At 48.9% G+C, this 20243-nt stretch overlaps 1 protein-coding gene across 1 annotated transcript in view; it reads left to right on the forward strand.

The window, feature by feature from the left end:
• The window catches only part of LOC107372981 (uncharacterized), a 62367-nt gene that overhangs the window by 17310 nt on the left and 24814 nt on the right, over positions 1–20243 (forward strand). The window contains exons 12-23 of the mRNA XM_070548401.1: positions 4073–4185; positions 4327–4439; positions 4583–4645; positions 4757–4895; positions 5186–5301; positions 7386–7621; positions 12933–13045; positions 13187–13299; positions 13443–13505; positions 13617–13755; positions 14046–14161; positions 16246–16481. Of these exons, the coding sequence (XP_070404502.1) occupies positions 4073–4185; positions 4327–4439; positions 4583–4645; positions 4757–4895; positions 5186–5301; positions 7386–7621; positions 12933–13045; positions 13187–13299; positions 13443–13505; positions 13617–13755; positions 14046–14161; positions 16246–16481 (1560 nt within the window). The remainder of the gene's footprint in view (positions 1–4072; positions 4186–4326; positions 4440–4582; positions 4646–4756; positions 4896–5185; positions 5302–7385; positions 7622–12932; positions 13046–13186; positions 13300–13442; positions 13506–13616; positions 13756–14045; positions 14162–16245; positions 16482–20243) is intronic.

The raw sequence follows: 20243 nt of genomic DNA on the forward strand, positions 1-20243 counted from the left end.
GGCAGACACACACGCACGCACACACGCACGCGCACACACACATACACACACACACACACAATAATGTGTCTATAGTTCTATTGCGATGTCTTAGTAAATGTTCTGTTTGGTGAGATCAACTTTATTGTATTTATCCTAGTGGATCTATAATTAAACGGGTAAACTAGTAGTAGCACATCCAACGTCAAGGAAAGCATAAAGTTATTAACAGGAGAGGGGGAATGTTTAAGTGGTTAGCAGCAGTGTGCTAGACGATGGCCCCCTCCATGAGGCCACCACAGCTCAGCAGAACATCATTGTAGCTTCTTCTGGGGAGAAAAACACTTACAGAGAAAATAAAGTTAACAGCTGAAATTGCAGAAAATAATACAGTTAAAGAGCAGACTGTAGAAGAAAGCAGTAGAGTGTGAAAAGTGGTCAGTGTATCCTCCAGCAGTCTAAGCCTATAGCAGCATAACTACAGAGATAACTCTGGATAATCTATCCTATTTAGATGGAGGCATGTTGGAGTCAGGGCAAGGGAGAGCCGTCTTTACCGACTGTACACTCCACCTCCCTCTACTCCCCCACTTGTCCAGATTTAGGCTAACATCAGATTTTAACCATAGGCCCTATCAAATAAAAATGTTTTAAGCCTAAAAGTGTCTGCCTCACGGACTAAGGCTGGGAGCTGGTTCCACAGGAGAGAAGCCTGATAACTAAAAGATCTGCCTCCCATCCTAATTTTAGATATTCTGGGAACCACCAGTAAACCTGCAGTCTGAGAGCGAAGTGCTCGGTTAGGAACGTATGGAACAATCAGATCACTGATGTATGATGGAGCTTGATTATTAAAAGCTTTGTATGTGAGAAGAAGGATCTTAAAATCTATTCTGAATTTAACAGGTAGCCAATGTAGGGAAGCTAAGACAGGAGAGATATGATCTCTCTTTTTAATTCTCATCAGAACTCTAGCTGCAGCATTTTGGACAAGCTGAAGACTTTTAACTACATTCTGTGGACTTCCTGAGAGTAATGAATTACAGTAATCCAGTCTTGATGTAATAAATGCATGAACTAGTTTTTCAGCATCACTCCTGGAAAGGATGCTTCTAATCTTAGCAATATTCCGAAGGTGGAAAAAGGAAATCCTACAAACTTGTGAAACCTGGGATTTGAATGACATGTCCTGGTCAAAGGTAACACCAAGGTTCCTTACTTTGTTCTCGGAGATTAATGTAATGCCATTCAAGTCAGGCGATTGGCTAAGCAATTTCCTTTTCTGGATTTCTGGTCCAAAGATGAGAACTTCCGTCTTGTCTTGATTTAAAAGCAAAACTTAGTCATCCAATGTTTTATGTCCTCAAGACAAGCCTGTAATCTACCCAACCGATTAGGTTCATCAGCATTATGTGTCATCAGTGTCTAGTGCAAATGCCCAGGATTTTAATTTCTAGTAAAATACTACTGATCACAGGATTATAACATCAAGTAATAACATTGTCATTTCACAGATTGATTGAACATTGGATTCACATTATTATTGGTAATAACAAACGTTTGATTATGTGTTTATCAAAAGAGAGTTAGTTCTTCGTCTTGAGCTGTAACAGAGGTGAAGCAGTTCAGATGAGCAGAGTGCATGAAAGACCTTGGCCACTATCTCATGTAGATTAGGCTGTCAGAGACTTTATGTCTCTGCTCGAGCAGACGCAGCAGATTATGACCTTTAGGTCAAAAACAGGACATTCATGACGCTACACAGGTCTAGGGTCATCAGGGGGAGAGTGAGTCAGGTCTAGGGTCATCAGAGAGAGTCTGAGTTAGGTCAAGGGTCATCAGGGGGAGAGTGAGTCAGGTCTAGGGTCATCAGAGGGAGAGTGAGTCAGGTCTAGGGTCATCGGGGGAGAGTGAGTCAGGTCTAGGGTCATCAGGGGGTGTGAGTCAGCTCTAGGATCATCAGAGAGAGTGAGTCAGGTCTAGGGTCATCAGGGGGAGAGTGAGTCAGGTCTAGGGTCATCAGGGGGTGTGAGTCAGGTCTAGGGTCATCAGGGGGTGTGAGTCAGGTCTATGGTCATCAGAGAGAGTGAGTCAGGTCTAGGGTCATCAGAGAGAGTGAGTCAGGTCTAGGGTCATCAGAGAGAGTCTGGGTCAGGTCTAGGGTCATCAGGGGGAGTGAGTCAGGTCTAGGGTCATCAGGGGGAGTGAGTCAGGTCTAGGGTCATCAGAGAGAGTCTGGGTCAGGTCTAGGGTCATCAGGGGGAGTGAGTCAGGTCTACGGTCATCAGAGAGAGTGAGTCAGGTCTAGGATCATCAGAGAGAGTCTGGGTCAGGTATAGGATCATCAGAGAGAGTGGGTCAGGTCTAGGGTCATCAGAGAGAGTGAGTCAGGTCTAGGGTCATCAGAGAGAGTCTGGGTCAGGTCTAGGGTCATCAGAGAGTCTGGGTCAGGTCTAGGGTCATCATGGAGAGTATGGGTCAGGTCTAGGGTCATCATGGAGAGTATGGGTCAGGTCTAGGCTCATCAGAGAGTCTGGGTCGGGTCTAGGGTCATCATGGAGAGTATGGGTCAGGTCTAGGGTCATCAGAGAGAGTGAGTCAGGTCTAGGGTCATCAGGGGGAGAGTGAGTCAGGTCTAGGGTCATCAGAGAGAGTCTGAGTTAGGTCAAGGGTCATCAGGGGGAGAGTGAGTCAGGTCTAGGGTCATCAGAGAGAGTCTGGGTCAGGTCTAGGGTCATCAGAGAGTCTGGGTCAGGTCTAGGGTCATCATGGAGAGTATGGGTCAGGTCTAGGGTCATCATGGAGAGTATGGGTCAGGTCTAGGCTCATCAGAGAGTCTGGGTCGGGTCTAGGGTCATCAGAGAGTCTGGGTCAGGTCTAGGGTCATCATGGAGAGTCTGAGTCAGGTCTAGGGTCATCGTGGGAGTGAGTCAAGTCTAGGGTCATCGGGGGAGTGAGTCAGGTCTAGGGTCATCAGGGGGAGAGTGAGTCAAGTGTAGGGTTATCAGGGGGAGGGAGTCAGGTCTAGGGTCATCAGGGGGAGAGTGAGTCAGGTCTAGGGTCATCAGGGGGTGTGAGTCAGGTCTAGGGTCATCAGAGAGAGTCTGGGTCAGGTCTAGGGTCATCAGGGGGAGTGAGTCAGGTCTAGGGATATCCGGGGGAGAGTGAGTCAGGTCTAGGGTCATCAGAGAGAGTGAGTGAGGTCTAGGGTCATCAGAGAGAGTCTGGGCCAGGTCTAGAGTCATCAGAGAGTCTGGGTCAGGTCTAGGGTCATCATGGAGAGTCTGGGTCAGGTCTAGGGTCATCAGGGGGAGAGTGGGTCAGGTGTCGGGTCATCAAGAGAGAGTTGGTCAGGTCTAGGGTCATCAGAGAGAGTCTGGGTCAGGTCTAGGGTCATCAGGGGGAGTGAGTCAGGTCTAGGGTCATCAGAGAGAGTCTGGGTCAGGTCTAGGGTCATCAGGGGGAGTGAGTCAAGTCTAGGGATATCCGGGGGAGATTGAGTCAGGTCTAGGGTCATCAGGGGGAGAGTGAGTCAGGTCTAGGGTCATCAGAGAGAGTGAGTGAGGTCTAGGGTCATCAGAGAGAGTCTGGGTCAGGTCTAGGGTCATCAGAGAGTCTGGGTCAGGTCTAGGGTCATCATGGAGAGTCTGGGTCAGGTCTAGGGTCATCAGAGAGAGTGAGTCAGGTCTAGGGTCATCAGGGGGAGTGAGTCAGGTCTAGGGTCATCAGAGAGAGTCTGGGTCAGGTCTAGGTTCATCATGGAGAGTCTGGGTCAGGTCTAGGGTCATCAGGGGGAGAGTGAGTCAGGTCTAGGGTCATCAGAGAGAGTCGGAGTTAAGTCTAGGGTCATCCGGGGGAGTGAGTCAGGTCTAGGGTCATCAGAGAGAGTCTGGATCAGGTCTAGGGTCATCAGGGGGAGTCTGGATCAGGTCTAGGGTCTTTTATAAGTGCCACTTGATTCTGAGGAGATTCCTTACTACATTAAGAGATAAAAGCTTTTATGAAAACCAGTTTGGACGTTTGTTATTGACACTGTTTAATTCTTGCCTGTGAACAAAGTAGTTTACAGTTAACGTGAGAACATTGTTTCCAGGCTGGAAAAGATAAAACAAGGCACAACAAAGAAGAATTTACTGGTCCTCATAGAACCACTGACCCTCCATCTTCTGACCCAGTGACCACCGATGGAACGGGTCTCAGATCCAGGTGAATATAGATGGAAACGTCGTTGGGCAGGAAGTGTGATTTACTAAAGTTCAGAGGTCACCACTAATCTTGATAATCATCATCAATGACCAGCCCACCAGTTATGTATCACGAGTAATCACAAGTTGTTGGTTCTTCTAGACTCTCTGTCAGGAAGAAGGTATATAGACGACGGAACATCAAGAAGCTGAAGCATCTAGACTTCAGGATGCTGCTACCGGAGTACTCCAACATGGAGGTGCTCTCTACCCTTGGTATGCCCCGAACTGCGTGTGTGTGTGTGTGTGTGTGTGTGTGTGTGTGTGTGTGTGTGTGTGTGTTCTGAAGGTTTATTATTGACACGTGGAGGTAAACGTTTCATCTGACATGTTGTTTTATTGTGTCTGAAAACACAAAGAGCCGGTCCCAGATCAGCGCAGCCATGAGGTGGTGGCTGCTGGTGAGGAAGAGGAGCAGCCAGGTATGTGTCAGCAGTTCAGCAACCACAGCTAACATTTCTACAACTGGAGACGGATTCAGATGTTTATTCACATCAGAGATCAGAGACTAACTCTGGCTGTTTGGTGTCCAGATAAGGAGGAAGCAGCAGAGAGCCTGGACCTGCCACCTGTGACCACCAAGGAGGAAGAAGAGGAGGGGAAACCACCTCCAGGAAACCATGGACCATTCCAGGTGGACCTGAAAGACCCAGGGACAACAATGCTATCAGGGTAACAGAACCAGGAAGTACACAAAGCCCCTGCTGGGATGGTTGGTCTTAATTTTAGTTACGATAAATAAAAAGGACCCACACTTGTGTAGCACCTTCCTGAGTCAGAGGACTCCAAAGCTGTCCTTCACCCATTCACACGCTGGTGGTGATGAGCTCCACCGTAGCCACGGCTGCCCTGGGACCCACTGACAGAGGAGCCTAAGGTCCTGCTGGTGGTTAATGATGTAACAGGCTGTTGTTTACATACCATCAAAGCCACATAGACTGATGTTCTGTTGATCTTCCCAGAGCTCCTTCTGTGGGTAACAGACCCGATGGTCCTGGGACCAGCGCTCTTCAGAAACACGTAGTTCTGAGGGTCCGGTTACTGGAGGACTCTGAGACTGAGGTTCTCTCTGACACCGGTACGTTCTGAACTCTCCTGGTTCCAGAAGATCCACTCATCACACATGTTTTAGTCCTTCTCAGGTCTGCAGACGCGCATATTTCTCAAGTCGATCAACAACACAACTAAACACGCCTGATGAGTCAGGACTAGAGCCCTGCACTGAAGCCCTAGGCCCACGGGTCGGCCTGAGGGCCGGGCTTCGGGCCAACAACTCTGTAATTACCTCGGACACGGGCCGGGCCGGGCATCTTTATTTTTAATCGAATTCATAAAAAAAATTGAAACACAGCAGCAGTAGAGCCCTGCGCGGGACTGTTTACTTCATCCCGCTCCCGCTGAATTTCTGACCATTACCGCCCGCACCCGCAGCATGCATGTCTACTCCCGCTCGCACCCTCAAAACTCGGAGAAATGATTACCTCACAATAAAAGAGATGTATTGAGTTTGCGTCCTCAACATGTCATTTTATAGGTTATCCGCTTTCACCGTGGCGCTCTGTTTCAATCAGGCTGTGCAGCAGGATTTCCCCTCGTAGCGATATTTTCTCTAATTCTGATTGCTTCTTGCTATAGATCGTTGGAAAGCTGCTTTTATGTACTTTTAGGAACCGTTGGAATTTTGTCAGTCTGATAAGCCGTTCAAAAGTTATAAAACGGAGCATTTTGGATGACAAACTCAGCACGTCTCTGAATCTGTGTTGTGATTCGTTGCGCTCAAGACAGGGAATCCCGGTGGCTACCGTAATGTATTGTATATGCACAGAAAGCCCCATTTTTAATCTTTTCAGCACTTTTGGAATTTTAATGATATCTTGAACTAGAGCATGGATCGGCAACCCGCGGCTCTTCCATCCATCTGATGCGGCTCTCTGTGCTTGTAAAATAATGAATGGGTATTTAAATAAAATGCTTTATATTTTACTGAATTAATTTTTTATCTGTAAGTCAATTCTATGTAAAGATTGTCTGCGTAAACCTGAACAGGTCCAACCCGATCTTACTATGAGACCGGGTTGACGCATCACGCTTGTGCGTAATCATTTCGGCGCTCTCTGAGCTGAAGAGGATGTGAGATTCTGGGATTCTCCTCAGACGGCTCCTGGATCCATCACCACATTGGAGACAGGAACAAGCGCTATTCAGCCAAAGTTTCATTATCAGGGAACATTTTCTAAGTGACAAGTCTCTCTGAGAGACAGGGTTTGGAAAACACTCGCTTCAGTGGGAGGACCTTCCTGCATGCGCTCTGGTTCTGCGACGCGCTCCAAGCCAATCTTCACATCTTCAGCTCGCTGTGCACATATGCGCTGAGCAGTGTCCAGCTCAGATGGGAATCTTTTCTTGAGTGATTTAGCTACATCTGCGATGTGCGTAGAATAAAATGTCAGTTCGTCTGCATGCATCGGGGTAATTCTTTTCTTTCTCCGTCAAAATAAACGGTCAAATACGGGAACTATCCGGTCAACACAACACAAGCCCTGCTTTTAACTGTTCTGTTTTCTTGTGATAATTATTGGAAAGAGATCAAATTTAACTTGATTAACACCAGAGCCAGTGCGCCGTTATCTCCGTGACGGTAAACGAGGGAAGAACAAATTGATCGGATCCTGCACGTCTTTTAACACATCGGTCAGGATTGACGCACTTTGTTTTCATTTAGTTGGTTAAAAAAAAGTCAGGCTCGGGTCGGGCCAGAGAATCCTGAAAACCTTTTCGGACCGGATCGGGACGGGGCTCCACCCCCTCGGGCCGGACACGGGCTCAGATTTTAGGCCCGTGCAGGGCTCTAGTCAGGACATCAATGAGCGGTTTCACAGAGAAACAGATTTTTACCTGATGAGCCAGTCGGATCTTCGTGAATTCTGGTTTAGCCTCCAGGAAACAGCGGAGAACGTCTAAGCTAGTAGAAGCTAACCATTAGCATTAGCTGTACCACCACACAGCAGAACTCCTCCAGGCTTGTTATATGTGGAGTTAAGGAGCAAACCGTCAGTGGTAGAGTCGTGTTGCTGTGAGCCAATCAGAGGAGAGATGTTTGAGTATCATGAGGTACTGATGATTAGGACTTGATCTTTATCTTCATCTAAATGTTTCTCCTAGTGTTTACGACAACTCCAGTCCAGGACCTGAAGTGTCCTTGTGGTCTACAGGAGTCTGACTTCCTGGACCATCTGAGGTCCTCCTTCCCTCAGCTGGCTAACGGAGAACCTTTTGACATCTTCAAAACCAATCGCAACAGGAAGCTTCTTCCTCTGAGAGTAAAAGCTCTGACTCCAGAGGAGATCTACTCCACCGTAGAATCCACCGGATACTCCACCCTCTACATTCGCCTGAAGGTTGTTGGACTCATCCTTAATTTCTCATTCACACTCCAGAAAATCAGAATCAACTTTGTCATTGTCCTGGAGCGTATGACACACGACATGTACAACAAAGAAGGAGACAGGCAGCCAAGAGCGGCCATTTTCAGTTGGAAAAGGGTTACATGAGGATGGGGGGGGGCGTTACAGAGTTACCCCCAACAGGTAGTAGCGCCCCCCGTTGAGTTGTTCCATGGTCAAATGTTTCTGCATGTGGGCAAACAGACCTGTTCACAAGTCACACTTTACCATGTCAGGTGTAAAGGATGGGTAGTTTACATCTTACTTATGAACCATAAAATGTGAGATTCCATAGAAATATGAAACATCAATCTGATGGATCTTTGAATATTACAACCAGAAGATCAGAACTTTTTATTGCAGGGATTAAGCGACACTTTGTATTAACTCCGAGGAAAGAGAGAGAGTCAGGTTTATAATAGTTATGAAATTTATTTCTACACAATTTAAACAAGACTACTTTAACACTCTGTGTACTGACGGACTAGGATGGAGTGAGACATGAGAGGATGTGTGTGTGTTGCAATGTGGTCATCAGAACCTTAGGATCCGGAGAAGCATTTAGTTCAGAGTGGGAGTGAATGTTTCGCTCTAAACTTTAGTAGGAGATTTATAACGCACATGAAATGCCATCTGTCGGTCTACGTACCCCAGGGGAAGCCTCCGTTTAGATCCAGAATATCGAGGTCCTCTTGGACCCTCTTTGGTACCGAAGCCGAAAGAAACAGCAGCGGTGCCGACCAAACTAGTCTTGGAAAGCTTCCAGGTCACGACAGGTTATTATTGGTGTCAGCGAGATCCTGAAGGGGTCGTGAGGGTCAGCTTTTATTCTGAAGGCACCGTTGCGGTCAGGTGTAACTTGCAACAGATTTTATCCAGCTTGTCGAGGTTCTTCATGGCTCAAGATGAGGTCCGGATGGCCGGTCCGAGACTTCTCTAGAACGCTTTGAACTAAAGAAAAGGTGGCGTGGGATAGTTTTTATGATTGTCATATTTTGATTTACTGGCGAATCAGAATTTGACATGCAAAAGAGGGTTTATACAAACACCACAGAAAACCACGCCTAGCCAGAAACGAATGTTCTGATTGGATCAGACAAAAGGAAATCTGTCGTGTGACTTCAGCATTACGTGTCATCAGTGTCTAGTGCAAATGCCCAGGATTTTAATTACAAGTAAAATACTACTGATCACAGGAAAATAACATCAAGTAATAACATTGTTATTTCACAGATTGATTGAACATTGGATTCACATTATTATTGGTAATAACACACGTTTGATTATGTGTTTATCAAAAGAGAGTTAGTTCTTCGTCTTGAGCTGTAACAGAGGTGAAGCAGTTCAGATGAGCAGAGTGCATGAAAGACCTTGGCCACTATCTCATGTAGATTAGGCTGTCAGAGACTTTATGTCTCTGCTCGAGCAGACGCAGCAGATCATGACCTTTAGGTCAAAAACAGGACATTCATGACACTACACAGGTCTAGGGTCATCAGGGGGAGAGTGAGTCAGGTCTAGGGTCATCAGAGAGAGTCTGAGTTAGGTCAAGGGTCATCAGGGGGAAAGTGAGTCAGGTCTAGGGTCATCAGAGGGAGAGTGAGTCAGGTCTAGGGTCATCGGGGGGGAGTGAGTCAGGTCTAGGGTCATCAGGGGGAGAGTGAGTCAGGTCTAGGGTCATCAGGGGGTGTGAGTCAGCTCTAGGGTCATCAGAGAGAGTGAGTCAGGTCTAGGGTCATCAGGGGGAGAGTGAGTCAGGTCTAGGGTCATCAGAGAGAGTCTGAGTTAGGTCATGGGTCATCAGGGGGAGAGTGAGTCAGGTCTAGGGTCATCAGAGGGAGAGTGAGTCAGGTCTAGGGTCATCGGGGGGGAGTGAGTCAGGTCTAGGGTCATCAGGGGGAGAGTGAGTCAGGTCTAGGGTCATCAGGGGGTGTGAGTCAGCTCTAGGGTCATCAGAGAGAGTGAGTCAGGTCTGGGGTCATCAGGGGGAGAGTGAGTCAGGTCTAGGGTCATCGGGGGTGTGAGTCAGGTCTAGGGTCATCAGGGGGTGTGAGTCAGGTCTAGGGTCATCAGAGAGAGTCTGGGTCAGGTCTAGGGTCATCAGGTGGAGTGAGTCAGGTCTAGGGTCATCAGGGGGAGTGAGTCAGGTCTAGGGTCATCAGAGAGAGTCTGGGTCAGGTCTAGGGTCATCAGGGGGAGTGAGTCAGGTCTAGGGTCATCAGGGGGAGTGAGTCAGGTCTAAGGTCATCAGAGAGAGTCTGGGTCAGGTCTAGGATCATCAGAGAGAGTCTGGGTCAGGTCTAGGGTCATCAGGGGGAGAGTGAGTCAAGTCTAGGGTCATCAGGGGGAGAGTGAGTCAGGTCTAAGGTCATCAGAGAGAGTGAGTCAGGTCTAGGGTCATCAGAGAGAGTGAGTCAGGTCTAGGATCATCAGAGAGAGTCTGGGTCAGGTATAGGATCATCAGAGAGAGTGGGTCAGGTCTAGGGTCATCAGAGAGAGTGAGTCAGGTCTAGGGTCATCAGAGAGAGTCTGGGTCAGGTCTAGGGTCATCAGAGAGTCTGGGTCAGGTCTAGGGTCATCTTGGAGAGTATGGGTCAGGTCTAGGGTCATCATGGAGAGTATGGGTCAGGTCTAGGCTCATTAGAGAGTCTGGGTCGGGTCTAGGGTCATCATGGAGAGTATGGGTCAGGTCTAGGGTCATCAGAGAGAGTGAGTCAGGTCTAGGGTCATCAGGGGGAAAGTGATTCAGGTCTAGGGTCATCAGAGAGAGTCTGAGTTAGGTCAAGGGTCATCAGGGGGAGAGTGAGTCAGGTCTAGGGTCATCAGAGAGAGTCTGGATCAGGTCTAATGGTAATGGTAAATGGCCTGTATTTGATATAGCGCCTTCTAGAGTCCTAGAACCCCCCAAGGCGCTTTACAACACAATCAGTCATTCACCCATTCACACACACATTCACACACTGGTGGTGATGAGCTACAATGTAGCCACAGCTGCCCTGGGGCGCACTGACAGAGGCGAGGCTGCCGAGCATTGGTGCCACCAGTCCCTCCGACCACCACCAGCAGGCAACGTGGGTTAAGTGTCTTGCCCAAGGACACAACGACAGCGACAGACTGAGCGGGACTCGAACCAGCAACCTTCCGATTACGGGGCGAGCACTTAACTCCTGTGCCACCGTCGCCCCTGGTCTAGGGTCATCATGGAGAGTATGGGTCAGGTCTAGGGTCATCATGGAGAGTATGGGTCAGGTCTAGGCTCATCAGAGAGTCTGGGTCGGGTCTAGGGTCATCAGAGAGTCTGGGTCAGGTCTAGGGTCATCATGGAGAGTCTGGGTCAGGTCTAGGGTCATCGTGGGAGTGAGTCAAGTCTAGGGTCATTGGGGGAGTGAGTCAGGTCTAGGGTCATCAGGGGGAGAGTGAGTCAAGTCTAGGGTTATCAGGGGGAGTGAGTCAGGTCTAGGGTCATCAGGGTGAGAGTGAGTCAGGTCTAGGGTCATCAGGGGGTGTGAGTCAGGTCTAGGGTCATCAGGGGGTGTGAGTCAAGTCTAGGGTCATTGGGGGAGTGAGTCAGGTCTAGGGTCATCAGGGGGAGAGTGAGTCAAGTCTAGGGTTATCAGGGGGAGTGAGTCAGGTCTAGGGTCATCAGGGTGAGAGTGAGTCAGGTCTAGGGTCATCAGGGGGTGTGAGTCAGGTCTAGGGTCATCAGGGGGTGTGAGTCAGGTCTAGGGTCATCAGAGAGAGTCTGGGTCAGGTCTAGGGTCATCAGGGGGAGTGAGTCAGGTCTAGGGTCATCAGAGAGAGTCTGGGTCAGGTCTAGGGTCATCAGGGGGAGTGAGTCAAGTCTAGGGATATCCGGGGGAGAGTGAGTCAGGTCTAGGGTCATCAGGGGGAGAGTGAGTCAGGTCTAGGGTCATCAGAGAGAGTGAGTGAGGTCTAGGGTCATCAGAGAGAGTCTGGGTCAGGTCTAGGGTCATCAGAGAGTCTGGGTCAGGTCTAGGGTCATCATGGAGAGTCTGGGTCAGGTCTAGGGTCATCAGAGAGAGTGAGTCAGGTCTAGGGTCATCGTGGGAGTGAGTCAAGTCTAGGGTCATTGGGGGAGTGAGTCAGGTCTAGGGTCATCAGGGGGAGAGTGAGTCAAGTCTAGGGTTATCAGGGGGAGTGAGTCAGGTCTAGGGTCATCAGGGTGAGAGTGAGTCAGGTCTAGGGTCATCAGGGGGTGTGAGTCAGGTCTAGGGTCATCAGGGGGTGTGAGTCAGGTCTAGGGTCATCAGAGAGAGTCTGGGTCAGGTCTAGGGTCATCAGGGGGAGTGAGTCAGGTCTAGGGTCATCAGAGAGAGTCTGGGTCAGGTCTAGGGTCATCAGGGGGAGTGAGTCAAGTCTAGGGATATCCGGGGGAGAGTGAGTCAGGTCTAGGGTCATCAGGGGGAGAGTGAGTCAGGTCTAGGGTCATCAGAGAGAGTGAGTGAGGTCTAGGGTCATCAGAGAGAGTCTGGGTCAGGTCTAGGGTCATCAGAGAGTCTGGGTCAGGTCTAGGGTCATCATGGAGAGTCTGGGTCAGGTCTAGGGTCATCAGCGAGAGTGAGTAAGGTCTAGGGTCATCAGGGGGAGAGTGAGTCAGGTCTACGGTCATCAGAGAGAGTCTGAGTTAGGTCAAGGGTCATCAGGGGGAGAGTGAGTCAGGTCTAGGGTCATCAGGGGGAGTGAGTCAGGTCTAGGGTCATCAGAGAGAGTCTGGGTCAGGTCTAGGTTCATCATGGAGAGTCTGGGTCAGGTCTAGGGTCATCAGGGGGAGAGTGGGTCAGGTGTAGGGTCATCAGAGAGAGTGGGTCAGGTCTAGGGTCATCAGAGAGAGTCGGAGTTAAGTCTAGGGTCATCAGGGGGAGTGAGTTATGTCTAGGGTCATCAGGGGGAGTGAGTCAGGTCTAGGGTCATCAGAGAGAGTGGGTCAGGTCTAGGGTCATCAGAGAGAGTCTGAGTTAAGTCTAGGGTCATCCGGGGGAGTGAGTCAGGTCTAGGGTCATCAGAGAGTGTCTGGATCAGGTCTAGGGTCATCAGGGGGAGTCTGGGTCAGGTCTAAGGTCATCAGAGAGAGTCTGGGTCAGGTCTAGGGTCTTTTCTAAGTGCCACTTGATTCTGAGGAGATTCTTTACTACATTAAGAGATAAAAGCTTTTATGAGAACCAGTTTGGACGTTTGTTATTGACACTGTTTAATTCCTGCCTGTGAACAAAGTAGTTTACAGTTAACGTGAGAACATTGTTTCCAGGCTGGAAAAGATAAAACAAGCCACAACAACGAAGAATTTACTGGTCCTCATAGAACCACTGACCCTCCATGTTCTGACCCAGTGACCACCGATGGAACGGGTCTCAGATCCAGGTGAATATAGATGGAAACGTCGTTGGGCAGGAAGTGTGATTTACTAAAGTTCAGAGGTCACCACTAATCTTGATAATCATCATCAATGACCAGCCCACCAGTTATGTATCACGAGTAATCACAAGTTGCTGGTTCTTCTAGACTCTCTGTCAGGAAGAAGGTATATAGACGACGGAACATCAAGAAGCTGAAGCATCTAGACTTCAGGATGCTGCTACCGGAGTACTCCAACATGGAGGTGCTCTCTACCCTTGGTATGCCCCGAACTGCGTGTGTGTGTGTGTGTGTGTGTGTGTGTGTGTGTGTGTGTGTGTGTGTGTTCTGAAGGTTTATTATTGACACGTGGAGGTAAACGTTTCATCTGACATGTTGTTTTATTGTGTCTGAAAACACAAAGAGCCGGTCCCAGATCAGCGCAGCCATGAGGTGGTGGCTGCTGGTGAGGAAGAGGAGCAGCCAGGTATGTGTCAGCAGTTCAGCAACCACAGCTAACATTTCTACAACTGGAGACGGATTCAGATGTTTATTCACATCAGAGATTAGAGACTAACTCTGGCTGTTTGGTGTCCAGATAAGGAGGAAGCAGCAGAGAGCCTGGACCTGCCACCTGTGACCACCAAGGAGGAAGAAGAGGAGGGGAAACCACCTCCAGGAAACCATGGACCATTCCAGGTGGACCTGAAAGACCCAGGGACAACAATGCTATCAGGGTAACAGAACCAGGAAGTACACAAAGCCCCTGCTGGGATGGTTGGTCTTAATTTTAGTTACGATAAATAAAAAGGACCCACACTTGTGTAGCACCTTCCTGAGTCAGAGGACTCCAAAGCTGTCCTTCACCCATTCACACGCTGGTGGTGATGAGCTCCACCGTAGCCACGGCTGCCCTGGGACCCACTGACAGAGGAGACTAAGGTCCTGCTGGTGGTTAATGATGTAACAGGCTGTTGTTTACATACCATCAAAGCCACATAGACTGATGTTCTGTTGATCTTCCCAGAGTTCCTTCTGTGGGTAACAGACCCGATGGTCCTGGGACCAGCGCTCTACAGAAACACGTAGTTCTGAGGGTCCGGTTACTGGAGGACTCTGAGACTGAGGTTCTCTCTGACACCGGTACGTTCTGAACTCTCCTGGTTCCAGAAGATCCACTCATCACACATGTTTTAGTCCTTCTCAGGTCTGCAGACGCGCATATTTCTCAAGTCGATCAACAACACAACTAAACACGCCTGATGAGTCAGGACTAGAGCCCTGCACTGAAGCCCTAGGCCCACGGGTCGGCCTGAGGGCCGGGCTTCGGGCCAACAACTCTGTAATTACCTCGGACACGGGCCGGGCCGGGCATCTTTATTTTTAATCGAATTCATAAAAAAAATTGAAACACAGCAGCAGTAGAGCCCTGCGCGGGACTGTTTACTTCATCCCGCTCCCGCTGAATTTCTGACCATTACCACCCGCACCCGCAGCATGCATGTCTACTCCCGCTCGCACCCGCAAAACTCGGAGAAATGATTACCTCACAATAAAAGAGATGTATTGAGTTTGCGTCCTCAACATGTCATTTTATAGGTTATCCGCTTTCACCGTGGCGCTCTGTTTCAATCAGGCTGTGCAGCAGGATTTCCCCTCGTAGCGATATTTTCTCTAATTCTGATTGCTTCATGCTATAGATCGTTGGAAAGCTGCTTTTATGTACTTTTAGGAACCGTTGGAATTTTGTCAGTCTGATAAGCCGTTCAAAAGTTATAAAACGGAGCATTTTGGATGACAAACTCAGCACGTCTCTGAATCTGTGTTGTGATTCGTTGCGCTCAAGACAGGGAATCCCGGTGGATACCGTAACGTATTGTATATGCACAGAAAGCCCCATTTTTAATCTTTTCAGCACTTTTGGAATTTTAATGATAACTTGAACTAGAGCAGGGATCGGCAACCCGCGGCTTTTCCATCCATCTGATGCGGCTCTCTGTGCTTGTAAAATAATGAATGGGTATTTAAATAAAATGCTTTATATTTTACTGAATTAATTTTTTATCTGTAAGTCAATTCTATGTAAAGATTGTCTGCGTAAACCTGAACAGGTCCAACCCGATCTTACTGTGAGACCGGGTTGACGCATCACGCTTGTGCGTAATCATTTCGGCGCTCTCTGAGCTGAAGAGGATGTGAGATTCTGGGATTCTCCTCAAACGGCTCCTGGATCCATCACCACATTGGAGACAGGAACAAGCGCTATTCAGCCAAAGTTTCATTATCAGGGAACATTTTCTAAGTGACAAGTCTCTCTGAGAGACAGGGTTTGGAAAACACTCGCTTCAGTGGGAGGACCTTCCCGCATGCGCTCTGGTTCTGCGACGCGCTCCAAGCCAATCTTCACATCTTCAGCTCGCTGTGCACATATGCGCTAAGCAGTGTTCAGCTCAGATCGGAATCTTTTCTTGAGTGATTTAGCTACATCTGCGATGTGCGTAGAATAAAATATCTGTTCGTCTGCATGCGTCGGGGTAATTCTTTTCTTTCTCCGTCAAAATAAACGGTCAAATACGGGAACTATCCGGTCAACACAACACAAGCCCTGCTTTTAACTGTTCTGTTTTCTTGTGATAATTATTGGAAAGAGATCAAATTTAACTTGATTAACACCAGAGCCAGTGCGCCGTTATCTCCGTGACGGTAAACGAGGGAAGAACAAATTGATCGGATCCTGCACGTCTTTTAACACATTGGTCAGGATTGACGCACTTTGTTTTCATTTAGTTGGTTAAAAAAAAGTCGGGCTCGGGTCGGGCCAGAGAATCCTGAAAACCTTTTCGGACCGGGTCGGGACGGGGCTCCACCCCCTCGGGCCGGACACGGGCTCAGATTTTAGGCCCGTGCAGGGCTCTAGTCAGGACATCAATGAGCGGTTTCACAGAGAAACAGATTTTTACCTGATGAGCCAGTCGGATCTTCGTGAATTCTGGTTTAGCCTCCAGGAAACAGCGGAGAACGTCTAAGCTAGTAGAAGCTAACCATTAGCATTAGCTGTACCACCACACAGCAGAACTCCTCCAGGCTTGTTATATGTGGAGTTAAGGAGCAAACCGTCAGTGGTAGAGTCGTGTTGCTGTGAGCCAATCAGAGGAGAGATGTTTGAGTATCATGAGGTACTGATGATTAGGACTTGATCTTTATCTTCATCTAAATGTTTCTCCTAGTGTTTACGACAACTCCAGTCCAGGACCTGAAGTGTCCTTGTGGTCTACAGGAGTCTGACTTCCTGGACCATCTGAGGTCCTCCTTCCCTCAGCTGGCTAACGGAGAACCTTTTGACATCTTCAAAACCAATCGCAACAGGAAGCTTCTTCCTCTGAGAGTAAAAGCTCTGACTCCAGAGGAGATCTACTCCACCGTAGAATCCACCGGATACTCCACCCTCTACATTCGCCTGAAGGTTGTTGGACTCATCCTTAATTTCTCATTCACACTCCAGAAAATCAGAATCAACTTTGTCATTGTCCTGGAGCGTATGACACACGACATGTACAACAAAGAAGGAGACAGGCAGCCAAGAGCGGCCATTTTCAGTTGGAAAAGGGTTACATGAGGATGGGGGGGGGGCGTTACAGAGTTACCCCCAACAGGCAGTAGCGCCCCCCGTTGAGTTGTTCCACGGTCAAATGTTTCTGCATGTGGGCAAACAGACCTGTTCACAAGTCACACTTTACCATGTCAGGTGTAAAGGATGGGTAGTTTACATCTTACTTATGAACCATAAAATGTGAGATTCCATAGAAATATGAAACATCAATCTGATGGATCTTTGAATATTACAACCAGAAGATCAGAACTTTTTATTGCAGGGATTAAGCGACACTTTGTATTAACTCCGAGGAAAGAGAGAGAGTCTGGTTTATAATAGTTATGAAATTTATTTCTACACAATTTAAACAAGACTACTTTAACACTCTGTGTACTGACGGACTAGGATGGAGTGAGACATGAGAGGATGTGTGTGTGTTGCAATGTGGTCATCAGAACCTTAGGATCCGGAGAAGCATTTAGTTCTGAGTGGGAGTGAATGTTTCGCTCTAAACTTTAGTAGGAGATTTATAACGCACATGAAATGCCATCTGTCGGTCTACGTACCCCAGGGGAAGCCTCCGTTTAGATCCAGAATGTCGAGGTCCTCTTGGACCCTCTTTGGTACCGAAGCCGAAAGAAACAGCAGCGGTGCCGACCAAACTAGTCTTGGAAAGCTTCCAGGTCACGACAGGTTATTATTGGTGTCAGCGAGATCCTGAAGGGGTCGTGAGGGTCAGCTTTTATTCTGAAGGCACCGTTGCGGTCAGGTGTAACTTGCAACAGATTTTATCCAGCTTGTCGAGGTTCTTCATGGCTCAAGATGAGGTCCGGATGGCCGGTCCGAGACTTCTCTAGAACGCTTTGAACTAAAGAAAAGGTGGCGTGGGATAGTTTTTATGATTGTCATATTTTGATTTACTGGCGAATCAGAATTTGACATGCAAAAGAGGGTTTATACAAACACCACAGAAAACCACGCCTAGCCAGAAACGAATGTTCTGATTGGATCAGACAAAAGGAAATCTGTCGTGTGACTTCAGCATTACATGTCATCAGTGTCTAGTGCAAATGCCCAGGATTTTAATTACAAGTAAAATACTACTGATCACAGGAAAATAACATCAAGTAATAACATTGTTATTTCACAGATTGATTGAACATTGGATTCACATTATTATTGGTAATAACACACGTTTGATTATGTGTTTATCAAAAGAGAGTTAGTTCTTCGTCTTGAGCTGTAACAGAGGTGAAGCAGTTCAGATGAGCAGAGTGCATGAAAGACCTTGGCCACTATCTCATGTAGATTAGGCTGTCAGAGACTTTATGTCTCTGCTCGAGCAGACGCAGCAGATCATGACCTTTAGGTCAAAAACAGGACATTCATGACACTACACAGGTCTAGGGTCATCGGGGGAGAGTGAGTCAGGTCTAGGGTCATCAGAGAGAGTCTGAGTTAGGTCAAGGGTCATCAGGGGGAAAGTGAGTCAGGTCTAGGGTCATCAGAGGGAGAGTGAGTCAGGTCTAGGGTCATCGGGGGGGAGTGAGTCAGGTCTAGGGTCATCAGGGGGAGAGTGAGTCAGGTCTAGGGTCATCGGGGGTGTGAGTCAGCTCTAGGGTCATCAGAGAGAGTGAGTCAGGTCTAGGGTCATCAGGGGGAGAGTGAGTCAGGTCTAGGGTCATCAGAAAGAGTCTGAGTTAGGTCATGGGTCATCAGGGGGAGAGTGAGTCAGGTCTAGGGTCATCAGAGGGAGAGTGAGTCAGGTCTAGGGTCATCGGGGGGGAGTGAGTCAGGTCTAGGGTCATTAGGGGGAGAGTGAGTCAGGTCTAGGGTCATCAGGGGGTGTGAGTCAGCTCTAGGGTCATCAGAGAGAGTGAGTCAGGTCTGGGGTCATCAGGGGGAGAGTGAGTCAGGTCTAGGGTCATCGGGGGTGTGAGTCAGGTCTAGGGTCATCAGGGGGTGTGAGTCAGGTCTAGGGTCATCAGAGAGAGTCTGGGTCAGGTCTAGGGTCATCAGGTGGAGTGAGTCAGGTCTAGGGTCATCAGGGGGAGTGAGTCAGGTCTAGGGTCATCAGAGAGAGTCTGGGTCAGGTCTAGGGTCACCAGGGGGAGTGAGTCAGGTCTAGGGTCATCAGGGGGAGTGAGTCAGGTCTAAGGTCATCAGAGAGAGTCTGGGTCAGGTCTAGGATCATCAGAGAGAGTCTGGGTCAGGTCTAGGGTCATCAGGGGGAGAGTGAGTCAAGTCTAGGGTCATCAGGGGGAGAGTGAGTCAGGTCTAGGGTCATCAGAGAGAGTGAGTCAGGTCTAGGGTCATCAGAGAGAGTGAGTCAGGTCTAGGATCATCAGAGAGAGTCTGGGTCAGGTATAGGATCATCAGAGAGAGTGGGTCAGGTCTAGGGTCATCAGAGAGAGTGAGTCAGGTCTAGGGTCATCAGAGAGAGTCTGGGTCAGGTCTAGGGTCATCAGAGAGTCTGGGTCAGGTCTAGGGTCATCTTGGAGAGTATGGGTCAGGTCTAGGGTCATCATGGAGAGTATGGGTCAGGTCTAGGCTCATTAGAGAGTCTGGGTCGGGTCTAGGGTCATCATGGAGAGTATGGGTCAGGTCTAGGGTCATCAGAGAGAGTGAGTCAGGTCTAGGGTCATCAGGGGGAAAGTGAGTCAGGTCTAGGGTCATCAGAGAGAGTCTGAGTTAGGTCAAGGGTCATCAGGGGGAGAGTGAGTCAGGTCTAGGGTCATCAGAGAGAGTCTGGGTCAGGTCTAATGGTAATGGTAAATGGCCTGTATTTGATATAGCGCCTTCTAGAGTCCTAGAACCCCCCAAGGCGCTTTACAACACAATCAGTCATTCACCCATTCACACACACATTCACACACTGGTGGTGATGAGCTACAATGTAGCCACAGCTGCCCTGGGGCGCACTGACAGAGGCGAGGCTGCCGAGCATTGGTGCCACCAGTCCCTCCGACCACCACCAGCAGGCAACGTGGGTTAAGTGTCTTGCCCAAGGACACAACGACAGCGACAGACTGAGCGGGACTCGAACCAGCAACCTTCTGATTACGGGGCGAGCACTTAACTCCTGTGCCACCGTCGCCCCTGGTCTAGGGTCATCATGGAGAGTATGGGTCAGGTCTAGGGTCATCATGGAGAGTATGGGTCAGGTCTAGGCTCATCAGAGAGTCTGGGTCGGGTCTAGGGTCATCAGAGAGTCTGGGTCAGGTCTAGGGTCATCATGGAGAGTCTGGGTCAGGTCTAGGGTCATCGTGGGAGTGAGTCAAGTCTAGGGTCATTGGGGGAGTGAGTCAGGTCTAGGGTCATCAGGGGGAGAGTGAGTCAAGTCTAGGGTTATCAGGGGGAGTGAGTCAGGTCTAGGGTCATCAGGGTGAGAGTGAGTCAGGTCTAGGGTCATCAGGGGGTGTGAGTCAGGTCTAGGGTCATCAGGGGGTGTGAGTCAGGTCTAGGGTCATCAGAGAGAGTCTGGGTCAGGTCTAGGGTCATCAGGGGGAGTGAGTCAGGTCTAGGGTCATCAGAGAGAGTCTGGGTCAGGTCTAGGGTCATCAGGGGGAGTGAGTCAAGTCTAGGGATATCCGGGGGAGAGTGAGTCAGGTCTAGGGTCATCAGGGGGAGAGT

Source organism: Nothobranchius furzeri, chromosome 2, assembly GCF_043380555.1.
Source record: "Nothobranchius furzeri strain GRZ-AD chromosome 2, NfurGRZ-RIMD1, whole genome shotgun sequence".
NCBI classification, from domain to species: domain Eukaryota; kingdom Metazoa; phylum Chordata; class Actinopteri; order Cyprinodontiformes; family Nothobranchiidae; genus Nothobranchius; species Nothobranchius furzeri.